Source organism: Pimephales promelas, chromosome 6 (assembly GCF_988280905.1).
Source record: "Pimephales promelas chromosome 6, fPimPro1.hap1.1, whole genome shotgun sequence".
Classification (NCBI taxonomy): domain Eukaryota; kingdom Metazoa; phylum Chordata; class Actinopteri; order Cypriniformes; family Leuciscidae; genus Pimephales; species Pimephales promelas.
The window spans coordinates 29,818,243-29,839,325 of NC_142774.1; the positions used below are offsets into that span (position 1 = coordinate 29,818,243).

The window sequence follows — 21,083 nt, forward strand, 5'->3', positions numbered from 1 at the left end:
GTTAATTACAAAGTTATATAATTGGCTTTTATATTGTCACAGCTGAAAACTCATATATCAAATAATGTGTGTAAAATAATAATAAATGATCTATGATACTCCCTAATTCAGTATTTATTCACAGAACCTGTCTCTATAAGAATGGTTAAACAGACTCTCAACTCTACACTGGACCCAGATCTGCCTGATGTCGCATCACTGAACTTACTGGATCAAGAATCCACTCCTAAGAATAAAACACACACTCCAGAGTCTCCCAAGGACCCTCTGAGAAAAGTATGTGTTCAGTCCCTTAAAAAGGGGGTCACTGCAGTGTCTGCAGAAAGTAACAGAGAAAGGATGGAGAGAGGGGGGGCACCTTTGGGATTCCCCGACCCTGTGTACTTTCATGCTGCAGCTATTTTCCAGAAAACTCATGTGGAGAAAGACCTCGCACACAGACTCATTCGCTATGGGCACATCAGTCCCGGTGGAGATGACAATGATGATGATGATGATGATGATTCTGGGATTGTTGACGACAGTGATGCCAACACCAAGCAGAATGAGCACTGGGCATATGAGCTGGCATTTAACACCCTGAAATGTAAGTGAAAAATAAAGCCAGGCCTCAAAACCAAAATGGAGTTTGCATGATTATCAGGAAGAGAATTGCTTTTCCTTTCTCCTTCAGCTTAAAACTGGGCTTTACCTGCCTGATCTTGTATGAGAAACAACAATACAATTAAGTATCTGGTAGGAATGTAAATATCGTAAAGGGATGAGATTTAGACACCACGAGAATCTAACATGTCCAGTTTATCTTGATTGTTTTTGGAGTGTGCAGTTAATGTCCCTGTGGTCACTGATGTCATGCTATTTGTGGCCCACAAATCTTTAACATCAATTATTCAGTACCTCAGATACAGGACTCAAAGGTGTAGTTGGAAACAGATGAAGAGTCATAAACGTTTAATACTATTACCCAGAATTCCACAGTTATTTCCTAGCCTGTCCGGCAGAAGCTACTGCAGAGGAGAGTTTTTTCCTTTTTCTAATGTTGTAGAAGAGACTGGAGTTGGTCATCACATTTAGTCAGTGTTGCAGATTATTTCCAAAATATTGTTTAAATTCTTTATATAGACCTAAATGTATTACTTTTTAACTTTATTTTAACATTTAACAACATTTTTATTTACATTTTTATTGCCGGCTTTAAACATTATTGCATTATCCACATGTTTATGATTTGGGGGAAATGTAATAATTGAAAAATTGCCTACTGAGGGGTTGGGGTTGGGGGGGGAGGTGTCAACAAATATAAAATATGGACAATTTTAAAATCTACAAATAAGAAAGTTTAATTGTATTGCTTCTAAAGTGTTACAGTAAATCAGAAAATATAGATTTGAAGATATAATTGACTGACTTTCAGGGTGTGGTACAGTGCCTGAAAAAAAAAGAAGTCTCAGACTCTCCTCAACATAGAAGTAATTTCTTTTCCTCTGACCTCATCTTTTCATGCCTTCCCCCTCTTCTTTCAATGACTGAAGTCCTGAATCAATAATTTGGGGATGTCTGTCTGGTCACATTCTGGTTGGGTTTCTCCATGTAGCTTAACTTCCCTACACATGTCTGACTCATTCCCCCCTCCCCCCTCTCTCTCTCTATCTCTTTCTTGCTCTGCCCCCACTTTCTTAAACTTTTTGCTTAGGGTAGGGTTTTTTACTTTTTTCTTTTTAAGGACATCTATTTGCTTTTAGTGCAGTCAGGTCAGACATCAGTTCACTGACTGCTGTAGCACTTTAATGGCTGCGCTGAGCTGTGAGCATGAGGTCAGTTCATATTCGCAGTCAGTTCTATCATCCGGAAACACAGACAACAAAGGATTTATATATATATATATATATATATATATATATATATTCAGGTAGACATAGAAATAGACAGATGTCAGAAATAGACAAATTTTTCTGTCTTGTTTATTTTACAATATGTAAGAGACAAATCTCTTTCTCTCTCACTCTCTCTCTCTCTCTCTCTCTCTCTCTCTATATATATATATATATATATATATATATATATATATATATATACACTCAACTAAAGGATTATTAGGAACACCATACTAATACTGTGTTTGACCCCCTTTTGCCTTCAGAACTGCATTAATTCTACGTGGCATTGATTCAACAAGGTGCTGAAAGCATTCTTTAGAAATGTTGGCCCATATTGATAGGATAGCATCTTGCAGTTGATGGAGATTTATGGGATGCACATCCAGGGCACGAAGCTCCCATTCCACCACATCCCAAAGAGAGATCATTTTAGTACATTGAACAAATTGTCATGTTTAAGAAACCAATTTGAAATGATTCGAGCTTTGTGACATGGTGCATTATCCTGCTGGATGTAGCCATCAGAGGATGGGTACATGGTGGCCATAAAGGGATGGATATGGTCAGAAACAATGCTCAGGTAGGCCGTGGCATTTAAACGAAGCCCAATTGGCACTAATGGGGCCTAAAGTGTGCCAAGAAAACATTCCCCACACCATTACAACACCACCACCAGCCTGCACAGTGGTAACAAGGCATGATGGATCCATGTTCTCATTCTGTTTACGCCAAATTCTGACTCAAGGTTGTGCGTGTTGTGGCTTCACAAATGCTTTGCTGCACCTCGGTTGTAACGAGTGGTTATTTCAGTCAAAGTTGCTCTTCTATCACCTTGAATCAGTTGGCCCATTCTCTTCTGACCTCTAGCATCAACAAGGCATTTTCACCCACAGGACTGCCACATACTGGATGTTTTTCCCTTTTCACACCATTCTTTGTAAACCCTAGAAATGGCACCAACAACCATGCCACACTCAAAATTTCTTAAATCACCTTTCTTTCCCATTCTGGGAAAGAAAAACTCAGCAATATACTCCATTCTGCTTTATTCTGCACTGAGCCAGACATTCAATTTAGAGTTCAGGAGATTGTCTTGACCAGGACCACACCCCTAAATGCATTGAAGCAACTGCCATGTGATTGGTTGATTAGATAATTGCATTAATGAGAAATTGAAATTAAATCTAAAAATAATCTTAGATTTAAGAAAGATAAAAAGGCATTTTCCTCCCCAAACTTTTTAGAAGAAGTAAAATTTTACAAGACATACATTCTGATTATTTTGATTTTAAAAGGATTCATTGAAAAAAAAGTATATTAAATTCAACTCGCATTCATTCTTTTTAATATTCATTAAGCCATGTCTGAGTTGGAATCTGAGCTATTTTTAAATTAATTTCTCAGCAAAACTGATGTAACTCACACATCAGTTTTGCTGTTGGGTATTTTAGGATCTCTGGAGTATATTGCTGGTTTTTTTGTTCCCCACTACATGTCTTCATATTATGGTGTTGAATTACAACTAACCACTCTAGTATAGCAGTGATATCATAGCATAGTAATGCTTTACTTCATCTGCTACAGCTAAATATCACAAACTCTCTCCTGCTACCATCACAGACCAAGATCTACTGGAGGAGATCCTGACTGACAGCTACTTTTACCGTTCTCAGCAAATGGTGGGTCTGTTGACATATACCCTTTTGTATTGGTATCAGGATTGACTTTGATGTGTTAGTTTGATGTGTTTATTTTCAGCCAGATGACCTCATGGCTCTTGTGGTGGTCATACTCTATGACCTCCTGGACAGGAAGTTCGAGCCCAGAGAGCCAATCAAAAGAGTCGGGGAAGGGCTTATAAAAGACGTGAGACAGGTGGAGGACAGCCTTTATAGGTCAGTATGAGCAAGCCGGCCCTGTGAAAATTCATCCTTTATAAAGTTGGACTGAATCATGTTCTGTGAATCCCATATATGGAGTGAAAAATCTCAACTGTCTCTTGAGTAGTTTCTGCGAAAAATGTGTCCATAAATTTCAGAAATATTCTCAACAAAGATTTTGATGGAACCTGTTTCCTCAGAGTTTTATATATCTCAAAATTGTGATTTCTCATGATTTCGGCTTTCTGTCCTCCAACGGTGACTGTGACCTCATATCATATTTAGTAATTATGACTATTTTTTTAACTCTGAAGTACAAATAGAATTTCCATTTTTCTGTTTATAAAAATTTCGAATTTTTCTGTTTTTAAAAGACTAAATTACCTGAAAAAGTTTTGGGAAGAACATCCGAGGCACTATATCCAAGGCATTTTATCGCTCCTTAAAGGGATAGTTCACTTTGAAATTAATTTTTGTTATGTTTTAGCTGACCTCAAGGGCATCCAAGATGTAGGTGTCTTTGTTTCCACAGTAATTTCAATTTTGACATTTTTCAGTCAAACCGTTGTTGTCTATCAGTCATACACTGGAGGCTAAGGGGGTCCACCAAAAAGCATGCACAGAAAAGTCAAAATTAAACATGATTTAATGACTCGTAAATGTAAGTACACATTGATGGCCTAAGACACGAAACGAGCGGTTTTTGTGAGAAAACAAACAGTATTTATATTGTTTTTACCTCGTGTAATCACAGTGACGTCCAAGTGATCTGAATCAGTTGTGCAATGTCCAACTGAACCGAACTGAATCAGTTCAATGTTACGCCGGAAGTGATCGCTTGCGTGTGACGTCACTCAATATTTACACGGAGATTTCGTAAGTTTTACCTTTTACTAAACATATTTAGATATACCAAAATCGTCTTCCATGGCGGTTTCCCGTATATCTAAATATGTTTAGTGAAAGGTAAAACTTTTGAAATCTCTGTATAAACAAAGAGTGACATAGGCGTGCAACTTAAGCGATGACTTCCAGCGCATGCGCAGACCGAAACGCCCGTGCCGTCAGATCATTTTGTCATGGCTATGATTACAAGAGGTAAAAACGATATAAATACTGTTCGTTTTCTCACACAAACCGCTCGTTTCGTGTCTAGACATCAATGTGTACTTACATTTACGAGTCACTAAATCATGTTTAATTTTGACTTCTTTGTGCATGCTTTTTTGGTGGACCCCCTTAGCCTCCAGTGTATGACTGATGAAAAATGTCAAAATTGAAAATATTGTGGAAACAAAGACACCTACATCTTGGATGCCCTTGAGGTGAGCTAAAACATATCAAAAATTTATTTCAAAGTGAACTATCCCTTTAAACAAGTTTTGGGAGGAACACCCAAGGCTAAGATAATACTTAAATTAAGCACAATAAATGTCCAATAAATGTCCTGAACTTCAAATGAAATAAAAATAAAAACTGTGCCACAACAAGGTCTTTAAAGACATTGGACCTTATAAATGGGGCTTGTATATTTGTGTTTATCAGGTTCAAGACCAAACTGGAAGCCTCACTGGCTCAGTGCAGAATAAAGCAGAATTTGCTGACAATTGACAGTTACCTGCCTCCAGCCGTGAGGGCCAAACAACAAAGATCACAGACAGTACCGATCTATGCCTGGGTCAACACCCTCAAAGCCAGGTAGTGTGTGTGTGTGTGTGTGTGTGTGTTTGTGTGTATGTATGTACAAATATGTATTCTTCTTACTTAATATATATTGGGTTTTTACATCAATTCATCCAGCATTGAAAGCGTGTGTGAGACTCTGCGGACATCGGGCTTCACTCAGGTCGATTCACACATGCACCTGATGGGAAATGTGTTCTGTAAGGACAAACACTGTTCTAATGTCCTGCTGTTTCCCAGAAGGCTTACAAAACAACTGGAGAAAACCAAACTAGTGACAGAACACACACTCATAATACAGGTAATAAAGACACACAAGCATCAATCTATTGAAACTAAACTCGCTAGTTTATATATCGCAATTCCGACTTTATTTCTCCCAATTGTGAGATTATAACTCGCAATTCTGTCTTTTTTTTTCTTCTCGGAATTGTGTGATAAAATCGTGGCGAAAACAAGCTTCTATGTCATTCTGATGGTGCAAACAAATATCCAGCATTAATGTGTGTATGACTTCAGGATAAATCTCGCAGTCTGGCTGCGTGTGCGGTTGGCCCGCTGTTGGTGGGCGGTGGTGACGTTCTGATGGTGGGGTCTTTCTCTGCTTGGACTGTGGCTCATGTGGCTCTCCAGGCCGCTGCCTGTTCTGGCTGTGTACATGTATGTGGGGTCCTTAATATCTCCACCTTCAACAAGGAATTACAAACTATCCTCACCTCTATTGGCTGCAAAAGTAAGTGTTACTCTGCCTAACCTTACAATATGTCTGCATACCATAGTATAGTGCCTTTCCTATGATTAGCCAGTAGTGAAGCATTGCTACTCGGGTGTTTTCTATTCTTTTGCATAGATGTGAAACTAATGTCCGAGTACTTCAATGAGCTTAATGACTGGGATATGCGTATTCAGAAGGTTCGGGTGATTGTGTTGCTACCACAGTGTTCTGCCTCAGCGCTCTGTAACCCTGTTGAGTTTATCCTCAATGAGAATGGAGGTACAGCAGCAAATATGCATGATCTGATCATTTGAAACAACATTTCGAGATAACACGCTGCTCTTTATCAGACAGAGGGCTGTTGCATGGCCTATCTAAAGGAACCATCTCTGACAGTGAACTGAAGCCACTAGTTGCTAAGCAGACACAAGACCTCAAACATGCACTTAACAGTGAGTCACACACACACACCTCATATAACTGACGTCTTTTGACCATACGTCAACATCCGCCTTTTTAGGGTACCCTTAAACGTCGGTTAGATGACGTTATCGGATCCTAACCCTATCCCAGACCTAAACCTACCCCGTCACCTAACCGACGTTAAAGGTAAAGCGTCAGTTGTATGACGGCCCGGGATCGTCATGTAACCGACGTTTAAGGGTACCCTAAAAAGGCGGATGTTGACGGATGGTCCCAAGACGTCAGTTATATGACTTCTTAGAGCCGTACACCGTGTTACGGCCGAAAAAAGTGTTTGTTTGTTTGATAATCATACATTGACTAAATTGCATCATGTGGGTTAACTTGACTTTCTTAACGGCAGTTCCTAAAGTGAAAGGCGTGGTGTACTGCACATGCTCAGTATATCCAGAGGAGAATGAACAACTTGTGAAGAGAGCGCTTGAAAATGCAGAAAGCAAAGCAAAAGCTTTGCCCTTCAGGTAACACACACACACACACACACACACACTGCCCAAGCATTAAGTCCTTCCTGTCACACGCCACTAACTGTACGGATTTAAAGTCGCTGTATCCATGGAAACAGCAGTTAATCCATGGGAAAGCAAGTGGGGAAGGATTATGAATGTTTGAGCTATGAGAAAATGGAGATCAATTGGATTGAATTGACTGAATTTACAACACAAAACATCTCTTTTTCTTTCTATATGTTTCTCACAGGCTGGTCAGTGCAGGATGGGATGATGAGAAAGAGAAGTTTTTCAGAATTGAATCATCTGACGTCACAAATGGCTGTTTCCTCTGTGTGATGAAAAGAGAGGTAAGAAGGAAAGAGACAGAATCAGACGACTAACAGATTTTTTAACGTATATAAATGAATTTTTACTGCCATAATGATATGCTGATATAATTCATACATGTTGAAATGTGTATGTGTGTGAGTAGAGAGCTCTCTCACACACACACACACACACACACACACCGCTCTCAACCAGAGCTTGATGCATTGCTGTCCTAAATACTGGCAGTGTAGCTCCGGTTCACACTAAATAATGAACACTTGTGTCTGATCACATTAGCATCCATACAAGACCACACACAGCAAGAGAAACAAGTCTGTAGCTTCTTGTGTGTGTATGTGTGAACGCTTGCATGTGCATTATAGACTGGGGCTAGTTTTTGTACCACATTGAATATTTTTCGTGGGTAGTTTTTTTATTATTTTTATTTTACATTGCCCCCAAATGTCGTCATTATGGTATCATTGACAGTAAAACAGTTGTGAAACACAAAACAATAATGAAAATGTTGAAATATTATGGATGGATAGATGAATGGATGGATGGATGGAATATAAAATTCAAAAGTTTGGCTTTAGTTATTGTTATTTTGCAAGGATTCATTAAATGTATTTAAAGTGACAGTAAATATATTTATAATATGTAGTATTTCTATTTCTTTTTAAAGCTACACTGTGTGATTTTTACCCCCATCTAGTGGTGAAAAGGTATATCGTCATCCAGTGAATATTAGTTTCTGTTCCTCTCAATTCCGATTTCGTTTTAACTCCTACGGTGGCCAATGTAGTCCAAGATTAACATGGCTTCCAGTTCGACCTCGTCCATAATTATTAACTCAAACATAAACGCGAAAGGCGAAGCTTTAATTAACGGGTATGTCCCTCTTTGGCTAATGTACTTTCAAGATGGAGGGGCAATATGGCGACCGACGTTAGAACCCCTTACCCGTATGTATTTTCAATGGCATATTTTACACACACGAGAATACTTTATTACTTGAACGAAGTAAATATACATAAATGAGCACATATATTTTTGAATATATGTTTTTTAGCTAGGAATAAACTAAAAGAGTTACACAGTGTAGCTTTAAAGAAATTAATACTTGTATTCAGCAAATTAAATTAATCAAAAGTGACAGTAAATACATTTATATTTCAAATAAATACTGTTCTTTTAAACTTTAAAAGATGGTTTCATAATCATGGTTTCCATATTAAGCAGCACAACTGTTTTCAACATTGATAAATAATAATCATATTATTATAATAATTAATGTTTCTTTAGCATAATCAGCATAATGATTTCTGAAGGATCATGTGACACTGACTGGAGTAAGGATGCTGAAAATTTAGCTTTTCCACCACTGGAATAAATTACATTTTAAAATATATTCATTTCAAATATATTCATTTTAATTTCAAATTGTAATAATATTTCACAATATGTTATTTTTTCTATATGTTTGACCTAATTAATGCTGGTGAGCATGAGATTACCTGCAAAAACACTAAAAAATCTTACCAATCCCAAACAATAGTGTATGTTAAATAAATTCATTCAGTTTATTTAATTTAATTAAAACACGTGACAACTTGCCCCAACCTGACAACCTTTAGGTTAAAATCCACCTTTATTTTAAAGCTGACAGAAGTTGTGTAAAATCAGTCAATCAGACTAGAACATCTCTGTACTTTCCAGGTTTGTGAGCAAAATGAGAACGGACTGTCGAAAGACCTTGGATCTGCCGACTATTGCAATTACACCCTTGTGACAACTAGCCCTGGTCTCACTATACATAATTGCACTATTTATGTGCATGTGTGTGTTTTCTTTCTAACAGCATGACCCAGCAGAGGCAGAAACAGTGCAGGACATTTTGGCTCGAGCTCTTGCTAAAGGTTTGTTGGGGGGTCTGACACCTCCTGACCCCCTGAATGGAGAGAAATCGAAAAAGAGGAAAAAACAAAAGGGATCCACATCAACTGTTCCACCTTCATCTCTTATTGAGCCTCCTGCACCAGTGATGATCAGTCTGAGTCCTCCAGCTGTCAGTGTCAGTGAGACAGCAGCCGCTCCAAAACACACTTATAGAGTCCTGACTGACAGTTCCACATTCCTAGATCACACTTCACTTACTAAAAGTCAAACTTCCACATTTATGGATGCCACATTTAGCACTACAAATCACTTGAGTGTTATAGACCCACCGGACAACCAGTCTTCCGTTGTGCGAAAGAAGCGACCAAAGCGTCATAAGCCTCAAGCTAAAGTTGCTAAGCAGTCTGGGAGAAAAAAGAGGTCTAAATCCCACACTCGAAAAGAACCCCAGAGCAGGTCTCGACCTTCACGCAAAAGACTCCTGCACCTTCGGCCGTCTCAACTTGCCACTGTTAACTCCATTAAACCAACTCCACCTCAGACCAAACCTGCTGCCATCAGAACCCCAGCATCCCCGTATAGATCCAGACACCTGCACAGCAGAGCCACGTCTCAACAAGAATCTGTTAAACCGAAAAAGGAAATGATCAAATCAGAGGCCTGCGAGTCAAGAGAGCTCAGTCTCCCTCACGTTTATCCGCTTAGTCCTTCACACCTCTCTTCGTCTTCGTCATTCTCCAATTTTTCCAGCAGTCTTTCCTCTTCCAGCAGTATTGCCAAAGGCAGAGACTCTATCATTTTACGCTCACAGACATGGCGCTGAGTTACATCCTGTTGTTCATACTGTACACATCGTGCTTCCATATCCATACTAAAGTAGAGTTGTGGTAAACAATGGTAGCCGCCTACTGATCTCATGACTATAAGTCTTGTTGATTTATTCATGTTGATATATGCGGTTTGTTGGCATTACTGTATTTGATTGTATCATATACTATGTCGAATAAATTATTTTATTTGTGATATTTAACCGGCAGAGGAAGGTCCTGTACTGTGTGTTAGATGGTTTTGTTATCAAAAACCTGTGGTGGTCATGTATTACTTTTAAATGAAACCACATGTTGTATCTTATTTAATGTAAACAATACTTTATCTCATTTAATTATGCATTTTATATGTATTCAAAAAGAACCATTTTACTTGGATGTACGTAACAATATATAAGAAAATATATGTTTTAATGTGGCTTTATAATTATAATGGTTTATTTAGTAAACTTAACTTATTTAGAGTTGTGCTTGTGAGAGAATGAGGCGCGTGTGAGATCGGCGTCTCGGCAACGGCTGCTCTTAATGTAAACAATAGGCTACTTTGTATCTCATTTAATTATGCATTTTATATGTATTTATTCAAAAAGAACCATTTCACTTGGATGTACGTAACAATATAAAAGAAAATATGTTTTATTATGGATTTATAATTATGCCACTAATGGTTTATTTGGCAGAGTTGTGCTTGTGAGAGAATGAGGCGCGTGTGAGATCCGCGTCTCGGCAACGGCTGCTCTTAAAGGGCCAGCAGCGAATAAAGCGTTCTGTCAGTAAAGTGAATCAAAGAACAAAGGGAACAGAGAAAATTACTCACTGCTCTTGACTAAAGAACTGTGGTAATTACTGCAAAGCTGGCAACCCAGATGCTGCAACACTACTGACTTCATGATTGGTAGATTGGTGGAGGGATGAGCATCAGAACAAAACCCAACATGACAACATCAACATCAGTTGAGGGCTTCAACTTTCCTTCTTAAAATTGACAATACCCTGGCCGGACTACTGTTGTCAGTAATATAAGTATTTGAAATGAACATGATTTCTTAATGTCTAGTGAAATATCAGGGTGATTTTATGATTATTTGAAATACATTTCTTACATACAACTCCTTTAATTCAGAACATTAAAAAAAAGAGCAGGAACGAACTATATACATATCCCATATTGGATATTAACATCCAATAGTGTAAATCGCAGCAGCAGCTTCAGGTTGGTAGTCTAAGGCATTGTTATCTATCTGTACTTCCGGGGTTCTTCCCACCGGAGCCTCGCTTTCGATTTCAAAATGGCGGCTGCATGAAATCTGCCTGCGCATAGACCTTCTTATACTGTCTATGGCAGGGGTGCCCAAACTTTTTCCTATGTAGGGCCAAAAATCAAACTTGATTGTGGGCTGTGGGCCAAAAGTAAATTTTGCATCATAAATCAAATGTTATTAGATTAAAGTTGCCGTGGGTTTTTTATTTTATAATATTTTAAATAAATATAAAATATCTGATTAACTAATGCAGTTTTATTTGTAAACTTTTCATTTTAAAGAAATCCCCTCTCCCAAGACGGTATGTCCCAAACTAGGCCCGTGGTATCCTTTGATTTGGCCCGCGGGCCCTAGTTTGGGCATATTAGGTCTATGGCATAGACTCACTATACAGTATGTATGAGATCAATTAACAGTCAGAAACATTTAGATGTATTTTGTGATATGCTATTTATTTTCACAACAGTTTACATTTATATGGTGTACAAATTAGTGTAGAGCAGAGAAGGCCAATGTTCACAAAAACGTATTTGAGTTTACTTCACCAGTAGAGTGTTCATTCATTCTTAGCTTGTTAATTCTTGTGATAAGATTTCACCTGATAGTAGTCAATCAGAGTGTTTCACCATACAAGAACACTAGAGTCAATCAAACACACTACGTTTGGCTAACATGAGAATGATGATTCAATGCTGAATTATTTACTGGACTACATTACCCATATGCCCCCTTCCTCTAGCAATGTAACAGCTGACTTTGCTGGTTGCCAGGGAATTCATTTCTAAACCAAGTGTGATTAATTCTTATTCAATATGACCCAAAATAATCCAAAAGAAACATTGCATTCAATAAGACCCAACATCACAAGAGTGAAATTCACATGAAAGAACTGAACAAAAACCAACGTGCACTTCTTTCCAAAACTGCAAAAGAGATAAGAAGAGGGGATGCAGTACGCAGACAGATTGACAAGTCTATAAAGACGATTTATTATTTCTGATTATCTGCAGGATGAGAGCAGAACACGATGGGCCTTGTGTGTCAAGATACAGGAGTAATGGTTGTAGTGGAGCTGGCTGAACATCTACATACTGCCCAAACAAATGCATTCTAATTTTGGTTATTGTAGAAAATATGATTGTGACAATCCCGACGAATGTGTCTGTTGACGAAATTGTTTGACATTTTGGAACGTACACTAAATGACCAAATTTTGGGTGTGTAATATAATATAAGTTATCATTATTAGGGTGCTTGACCTAATTAATGCTGCAACAGCTAACACCGATTCTTCCGATTTTGCTACAAAATTGCAGTTGAAATAGCAATATCCATTAAGAAAAGGACCTCTTTTATCGTTGTGACATGTCTCAGTGCTTTTTCAGTGTCTTGCACATGGACGCCACATTTTTAAAAATCATCGTTAAAACTTTTAACGTCACCAGACCAAAACTGATAATTATTTTTTTTAATGGAATACTGCAGTGTTAATATAATTTATGCGTGCAAATAAATTATATATGTTTTTAATTCCTGTGCCCTCGAAATCTCTGAGGACGTGTTTACTGGCGTGAGGGCAAGACAACCCGCCACTCACATGTTTGAGAAGCTGTTTTACTTGTATATTCATCACAATTGGGAAGATGATTGAGACCCTGCATTTGTTTCCAATTTCCTGCATTGTTTCTCAAATTGTTTTGTGTAAATGCCCCAAAATGTGATTTGTTTGGCTGTACAATCAATTTTATGCCTGTTATTATCTGTTGCAGCAAAAATGGCAACTTGTTAAGTTCAACATACTTTTGGTCACATAAGGCCAGATTTACTAACAGCTTGCGCCAGTGCAAACCCTAATTTTACGTTAAAATACTACTGATTTACTAAAGACGCAGTAAAAAATTAGCGCGGAAAAGGCGTGGACAGGGTTATTTTTGCAGCTGACCTTATTGCATGCATTTGTTGGAGTTCCCTTTCAGACGCACACATTATGGGACGAGAATCTCTTTAACCAGACGCTAATTGGTAGATTGCGTTGGTCATTATGGGAATGATCTGACTGTGTCCGTGTTCTTTAAAGGGTTAGTTCACCCAAAAATGAAAATTAAGTCATTAATTACTCACCCCTATGCTGTACCAACCCCGTAAGACCTTCGTTCATCTTCGGAACACAAATAAAGATATTTTTGATTGAATCTGAGGGCTGGATCACTCTTCCATAGACTGCATAAGGGACTGGCTCTTGTCTTGACGGCCCATAAAGTCATTAAAGAAAAGGTCTAAATATTCCATGTGCCTACAGCGGCTCAATTATAAGTTTATCAAGCGACGAGAATACTTTTTGTGCGAAAAAAAAACATAAATAACGACTTTATTCCACTATTCCATTACTTCCTTATGGGCGCATGCGCGAGAACTGAGACGAGGACGTTCTCATTCGTCTACTTCTTGTTACCGGCTGCTGCTCACCGCTTAGGAGTTTTACCGCCCCCTACCGTATAAGATGATGTGCTGATATAGCAAGCTGGAAGCGCAAAACTTTCTGTTTACAAGCAGAGGAAGATGCGCGCTATACATACGCTTTTCAATTAGCGTATTTTCCGCACTATAAGGTGCACTTAAAAGCCTTTAATCTTCTCAAAAAACGACAGTGTTCCTTATAATCCGAAGCGCCTTACATATGGATCATCATTTTATACGGTAGGTGGCGGTAAAACTCCTAAGCGGTGAGCAGCCGGTAACAACAAGAAGTAGACGAATGAGAACGTCCTCGTCTCAGTTCTCGCGCATGCGCCCATAAGGAAGTAATGGAATAAAGTCGTTATTTATGTTTTTTTTCGCACAAAAAGTATTCTCGTCGCTTGATAAACTTATAATTGAGCCGCTGTAGGCACATGGAATATTTAAACCTTTTCTTTAATGACTTTATGGACCGTGATCCAGCTCTCAGATTCAATCAAAATATCTTTACTTGTGTCCCGAAGATGAACGAAGGTCTTACGGGGTTGGTACACCATGGGGGTGAGTAATTAATGTCTTCATTTTCATTTTTGGGTGAACTAACCCTTTAATTTGCACATAGTCACTAAATCACACAGATATTTCCACTCCCATATGCACTTTCTCTTTTGCGTTCTCACACTAACTCGCCCTGTTTAGTAAATCTGGCCCTCTAAAGTAGTGCTATCTAATGTAGGTTTGGGCAGAACGTGAAGGTCCTACAAGGCCTTTCAAATGTTATGCAACAATGGCAGGCAGCGTCTGGGCACACACAGCTCTTTGAGGGTCACCAGAGTAACTGTACAATGTTTGGATTGACATTTCTAGTTTGATTTGTTTGTCCGAGACAGGGTAAAGAATGTCTAAGCATATGATACATCACAATAAAACCAGTATATACCGATATAAAATAGAATAAATAAAATAAAAAATATCATTTCTGTTCAGTACAGTTATTCTTCTTAAATTGTCCCAGGACATGCAAGGCAAAGTGTCTTTTCTCTCTCTCTCTCTCTCTCTCTCTCTCTCTCTCTCTCTCTCTCTCTCTCTCTCTCTCTCTCTCTCTCTCAAATCTTCCTCAGAGCTAAAAGAATGCATAGATAGACACTTACAATTCACATCTCCTCCCCTAGGGCTAGCTCTCCTAAAAAGGACCATAAAATAAATCCATATTCACAATTTCTACCATCATTTTCACTCTTCTTCTTTTCTTTGTTTTGTCAGTTGGTTTATCTACAACACATACATGAGGTTTTTTCATTTTTTTACAGTATGGCCAAAACAAATGGGATCACAAGACATGCCAAGGCAACGACCAAAAATAAAACCGAAAACATGACAAAATAAAAGTATCTGAAATTTGAAAAATAAAGCTTATGATATGATGTTTGCTATATATAGATACTGTATGTACACACATAAGTGATTCTTCAAAACCCTTGTGAAAGAAAGGGTAAGTCTAGGAATACAGGTGGCACACCAGAGCACAGCAAGACCACATGGGTAAAGCGTGCGGGTCAAAAAATGTTGTAGACATATAGAGCCACTAATGACATCCGAACGTGAGGAACGGAGGCTAGAACTGAAATAGCTCTTTAGTTTTTCACTAACTTGGATGTGCTGCAGATATTTTTGACTTTCAGTCACTGGAAAGCCTCTTGAGGAAGTAAGCACTACGCTGGGGTTCAAAGCAGAAGTGACACAATTGAACTGTTTGGCTCTAAGCAAAGTTCTTCCCGCCTCCTGTATTTCGCTCCATGAGTAATTCAGTTCTCTTCTGCAACATTCTCTCTTTCAAAAGAAAAAAAAAAAAGGCAATTTCACTTTGGAAATATAAAAAGCACATTCATACTTTACATCTACACACTGAAATGAAGAGGTCATGCCCTTCCGACTGTGTTAATGCGGGGCAAGTCTATGGGGATGTTTGATTTATCAAGGTTGTTCATTTTTATGTCCGCATCTTTTACAAGCCTCCTCATCGACTTCCGGTGAAGACAAGCGTTTCAGCAGAGCTTCTCGAAGAAAAATAATAATAATTTGGTGAAAGCTTTGATGTGTTTTGACAACTTCCTACTTGGAAAAGTGCAAAGGAACTTCCGCATTGTTGACGTTGAACAAAAGCGATGCTAAGTTAGCATTGGTGTTTTGTTGTCTTAAGGTCACATTCACTGTTTGGCCGATTTTTTGAGGTTGAAATCAAGCCGTTTCAGCAATCCGTGACGGGTATTTCTCCACTCGCATCAGGCAAATTTGTTGCATTCACCAACAGAAAGCTGCTTGGTTTGAAAGTGACTTTTGTGTGGACTGCGCTTCATACATCGCTACACATTTTTGCCTGCAAAATTTCAGTAAAATATCACTGACGATTTACACAATCTTTTGAACATTGGAGCACCTTGGTCAGAAGATGTCAAGTAGGAATATTCAACATCCGACTTTGAATGGAACAGACTACAACCCTTCACAAACTTCTGAGTTTTATGACATTACTTCCTCTCATCCATCCATTCTTCTTCTTTTGTGTTCGTCAGTATAACAAAGAAAACCTGCTTGTTTTTATGACACTTGCGAACATGCTTTAGCGAATGAAGCAGCATCAAGCTCTTCTACACACTGTGTGTCAGATTTGTTCTTTCTGAATTACGCAAACTTTCTTCAGTTTAAGTTATCTCTTCCAGGAGGCTTTGTCCAGGTGGAGTGGTGTTTATCGATGGTTATTGTCATGCTGGAGAAGCGCGTCTTCCCATGCAGATATACACATGACTGACTGACATATATTGTGTGACGGAAGAGAGAGGTTTGATCAGGTGTGTGTGTGTTTGCGTGACTTTTTTTCTTGGCATCAGATTTGTATAATTACGTGTACTTTTTCTTTCAGACAGTTTTCCTCCTCGAGTTCCTCTTCAACTCCATCATGTGACTGGACAGGTTATGTACAGGACATTCTGATAGTTATAAGCATGCAGAGTGTGACGGTGAGTATGCGTGCTTGTGTGTCAGATCACTGGGGGAGCTCAGTGACGGGTCTCTTCTGTTTGAGCGTGTCGATGAGGGACAGAACTCCACGTTTGACGCTGGTGGAGACGCGGCGTGTGACTGAGTCAGCAGGGGGCGCCTGTGAACAGGCTTTCTGAGATGGAGGGCGTGCCACCAGACACTTCTGATACCTCAACTGCAGAGACAAAGAAGAAAACAAGAAGAAAGAGTGAGTGGATGAATTCATGTGTCGAATGTAATGCATCAAACTGGGCTGGAAAAGATCTTTTAGGGATTGTTCGTTTTTTAAGGGTCCACTGGAGGAGATTTGAGATCTGTAGTCAAGACTTGACCCTCCCTTCGCCAGCAATATTTTTTTCTATGACCCTCCAAAATGATTGTGAAAAAAGGCATGACCCTCCCCGATAATTTATTGATTACTTCTGTGCTGGTTTGCGGCAGTACTTTTTTTACAACCATGACAAACAACTCCTGCTTTCTTATCTTATTGGGGCTGTAACGATACACCAAACCTACAATTCGGTTCTTATCACGATTTTTGAGAAAAAAAAAAAAAATGTTGTCGGTGCTGATGCAATGGTGACGCGTTCATGCAACATGTAAGGGTGGCGCTGCCAATAAAGTATCATAACGCTGCCACTAAGAACCGGCAAAAGTAATGATTATTAATATGTCAAGTGGGGCTGTAATGCAAGGAGACATTTTAATTGTTTATTAATAAACAAGTGTTTTCTTTGTCAGCTAAGATGAAGTTGCGATGCTGACTCTTCGCAGTAGTGAACGCGCCAGAGAGAAATGCACAGTTCATACGGATTATAAGCAGAGAGTAGTCTGTTTTCTTTCATTTTTAATTGATCTGTTAAAAAGTAGACATTTCAAGCTTTCTATATATTGATCAAGTCTGTGAGGCAAGTAGCCTACCTTAGGCTATACGCTGCTGAGTTTCGGTTCATTTATTAGACGAGAGTCCAGTTCATGCGCTGGCACCGCCATTTCATGATGATCTATTTTCTACTAGATTTACTTCTTATTTATTAAATCCAGGCAATTGGTTGATGAAACATTGATTAAAATTAAGATGCAATTAATAAAACACAAAATTCCCTTTAAAGAAAGGCGTTGTGCTTTCTGTTTGAGGTCTCTGTGAAAGTTTTAAAGTCACTTTCAGAACGGTCATGTCTGTAACGAAAAACTGTCACATCCGTAACATTTTTTCCCCTCATAAATGCAAACACGAAAAATAAAATAAAAAGAATATTTTATGTTATGTGGAGGGCGACCCGTCTTCAACCGGCGGGTAGTATTAATTTTATTTTGCGCAACGTAGTTCATAGAATTACTAAAAACATATTTTGCCACCTAAAAGTTAAAGATTTTTTGTGTCACGTCACATGTGTATTTTTTGTGTCACATTCACATGTCCTCATAATTAATATAAAAACTTGTAGACTGATATTTTTCTACTGTCTGGACTCCTTTATAAAGGGAGTATGAATATATAAACAGACATTTCAGTATTAAATGCATTTTCTGAGAATTTATATTTCAAGTTGACAGCAAATGTCACGTCCCAATTTTAAAGAATTTAGGCTTGAGATTACTACTTTTTTGATAAATGAAAATAAATGCTTTTATTCAGCAAAGACAAATTAATTTGTTCAAAAGTCACAGTAAATCTTTTGACATTTATAATGTTACAAAGGTTTTAAATTTCAAATAAATTCAAATACAAGCTTTTGAATGTTCAATTCATGAAAAAATATTAAAAAATATATTTTTAAAGCACTCTTTTAAATTGCAAAAATATTTCACAATAATATAAGTTTTAATTTATTTCTCAATAAATAAATGCAGCCTAAGTGAGCATGAAAGATTCAAAACCCTTTTTTTTTTTAAATCTTACTTTTTGAATGCCAGTTTGTATTCAATAAGCTGAAAATTATTGATTTATAATTTTTGTAGCTACATTATATTGTCCAGCTCTGGTCTTGACAATGATTGTGTTTAGTTATAAAGCTATGCTTTATATATATAGTGCCCATAGAACAAGACTGCTGCAGTACGTTTGTAACGCATTTGATGAGGTGTAGACCCGTTGTTCCGGTGTTATAACTCACCATGCACGCTGCCTGAACAGCCTCTGACACACTGCCAGCATTGGGATCACACCAAAAAACATGACACTCAAAGTGCTGGTTCCCAGAGTCCATGACGAACGCGAATGAATGCACATCTTTTCCTACTCCCATGAAGGACAGGAAACGGACACGACACTCCACAAGGACCTCCTCTTCCTCCTAATATAGGTTATGACACCAAGAATCATGCACAAATCAACATTTCAAAGATGATAAGCACACCTGAATTAGTTGTACTAACACACAGCTATTTTGGCAATGATGTTATTGGGTGTAACAAGTGAAAAATCTGTACTTGCCTTCTCTTTGATGACCGTGACTGTTGCGTCGGCTACATTCAACATCACTGGGATCCAGTCGTCTCGGATTGACGATGTTATCAAACTGTCTATTGCACCGTTGAGAATGTCCATGCCTAGAAAACAGGGACATCTGACCTTGTAATATCATGTACAGTTCCAGGAAAAAAGTACGAGAGGCTTTATCTGAAAAAATTTGCCATAATTTACAACAGTCGCAACAAATGCAGTCTACTTAAATAACAAACAATGATGCGTTCTCATGTCTTTATTAAACACTCAGGGCCAGATTTACTAAACACAAATTAGCATCTGGTTAAAGATATGTTTTTTTGGGCGGTAAATAATTGCAAGAATACCAGTAAATTGAGTAGCGAAAACCTTAGTAAATCGCCTTGCGTGATTCATTTAAATACACTTCCATAAATTTTGCGTCTGAAAGGGAAACTTCTACAAATGCATATGCAATAAGGTCAGCTGCAAAAATAACCCTGTCTACGTCTTTTTTTTTTTTTTTCATTGCGCAGATTTAGTTTGTTAAAGCCAAAAGTTGTTAGTAAATCTGGCCCCAAGTAGGGTGAGAATGATTTCTTCAAAAGCTAACTGGATTCAGGAGTCATCTAACCTGGAGTCTTAAGACGAGAATGAAGGTCAGAGCCACCCTGACCTATAAAACAACACTCACAAAGTTTGCTATATACAAGGCAATCACCGTCAATCAAAATAGATCTCAGAACACCTAAGATGGAGAATTGTGGATTTGCATAAAGCTGAAAAGGGTGACAAAAGCGGGACCTTAAGAATGTGATGCACACCAGTTTTGCAAGTAAGAAAAGTGCCAAATGTCTGACAGATGTGCATGGCTGATTTGGAAAAACAACAAGAATTTACATACTTTTTCCACACTGCACTGTAAATATTTACACTGTGCTTTCAATAAACACATAAAAAAAGAATGATTGTTTGGCAGTTTAAGTAGACTGTGTTTATCTTTTGTTAAGGATTAGGTCAAATTTATGACCAGTTCATTTACATGTATGCATCCAAAGCTACTCACCTGCATTGAAAGTATAAATATTATCAGTTCATGCATTCCCTGGAAATCAAACCCATGACGGTATTGCTTGCTAACCTTTGAGCTACAGGAATTTATCCAAACATTCCACATTATATAAGTGTGTGAGAGAACATGAAAACTATGAGTGCAAGACTGTGAGTGAGAGTGATTGCTCACCTATAGGTCTGGCAACCGGCATCATGCCAACGTATAACACCTGGAATTTCTGCACCAGTTCAGTCTTTGGTGTGGGGAACTCTGCTAAGGGTAACACACAAATTACACATTATCAAACACCTATCATTTAACAGGGAAGAAATGCACATTCTCTACCCTTCAAAAGTTTAGAATAATCCATTTTTCTATTATAATAATCAGTTTTTGAACTTGTACTTAAGCTCACAAGGCTGGTTCAATTTTAAAATGTATTCAAATAGAAACCAGTTCTTTTAAAAAATGTAATAACATTTCATCATCTTACTGTCTTGTAAATGTAGCCTTGGTGAGCATAGAGACTTCTTTCAAAAACATTAAACAAATCTTTTGACCAGTAGTGTATAAGCATGTTGTGTTACCTTGTAGTGGGACGTCGAGCCCAGCATGTGTTCTGTCCTGTAGGGATCCTCCAGCCATAGCTTTGGCATTTTTGCGCTCTGCCATGATCTATTACACAGAGATCGAACTCATTAGACTCGCTGCCCTAAAT

At 38.2% G+C, this 21,083-nt stretch overlaps 2 protein-coding genes across 8 annotated transcripts in view; one reads left to right on the forward strand and one right to left on the reverse strand.

The window, feature by feature from the left end:
• The first annotated feature begins 138 nt into the window (after window positions 1-138).
• On the forward strand, window positions 139-11,691 carry LOC120493725 (protein NSUN7). The gene is made up of 11 exons (XM_039692515.2): window positions 139-586; window positions 3,498-3,556; window positions 3,636-3,772; window positions 5,303-5,455; window positions 5,558-5,741; window positions 5,960-6,173; window positions 6,291-6,434; window positions 6,506-6,607; window positions 6,982-7,099; window positions 7,338-7,437; window positions 9,261-11,691. Exons 1-11 carry the CDS (start codon window positions 142-144, stop codon window positions 10,119-10,121), a joined length of 2,517 nt encoding a protein of 838 aa, XP_039548449.2. The 5' UTR covers window positions 139-141; the 3' UTR covers window positions 10,122-11,691.
• Window positions 11,692-11,818: 127 nt separating this feature from the next.
• The window catches only part of apbb2b (amyloid beta precursor protein binding family B member 2b), a 71,176-nt gene continuing 61,911 nt past the window's right edge, over window positions 11,819-21,083 (reverse strand). For 4 of the 7 annotated variants that reach the window (XM_089132361.1, XM_039692469.2, XM_089132365.1 and 1 more), the window contains 6 exons: window positions 20,953-21,040; window positions 20,555-20,638; window positions 19,946-19,987; window positions 19,321-19,436; window positions 19,001-19,180; window positions 11,819-17,058 (listed from right to left, as the gene is read on the reverse strand). In XM_089132361.1, coding sequence (XP_088988487.1) covers window positions 16,888-17,058; window positions 19,001-19,180; window positions 19,321-19,436; window positions 19,946-19,987; window positions 20,555-20,638; window positions 20,953-21,040 — 681 coding nt within the window. In that variant the 3' untranslated portion in view covers window positions 11,819-16,887. The remainder of the gene's footprint in view (window positions 17,059-19,000; window positions 19,181-19,320; window positions 19,437-19,945; window positions 19,988-20,554; window positions 20,639-20,952; window positions 21,041-21,083) is intronic. The other 3 variants (XM_089132362.1, XM_089132364.1, XM_089132363.1) reach the window with 3 other exon arrangements.

Bases quoted from the DNA above. Each gene is read 5' to 3' on its own strand.
- LOC120493725 (XM_039692515.2), top strand. From the start codon at position 142: ATGGTTAAACAGACTCTCAACTCTACACTGGACCCAGATCTGCCTGAT. The intron at 5,742-5,959 runs GTAATAAAGACA...GTATGACTTCAG, and splicing joins AACACACACTCATAATACAG to GATAAATCTCGCAGTCTGGC. The intron at 7,438-9,260 runs GTAAGAAGGAAA...TCTTTCTAACAG, and splicing joins TCTGTGTGATGAAAAGAGAG to CATGACCCAGCAGAGGCAGA.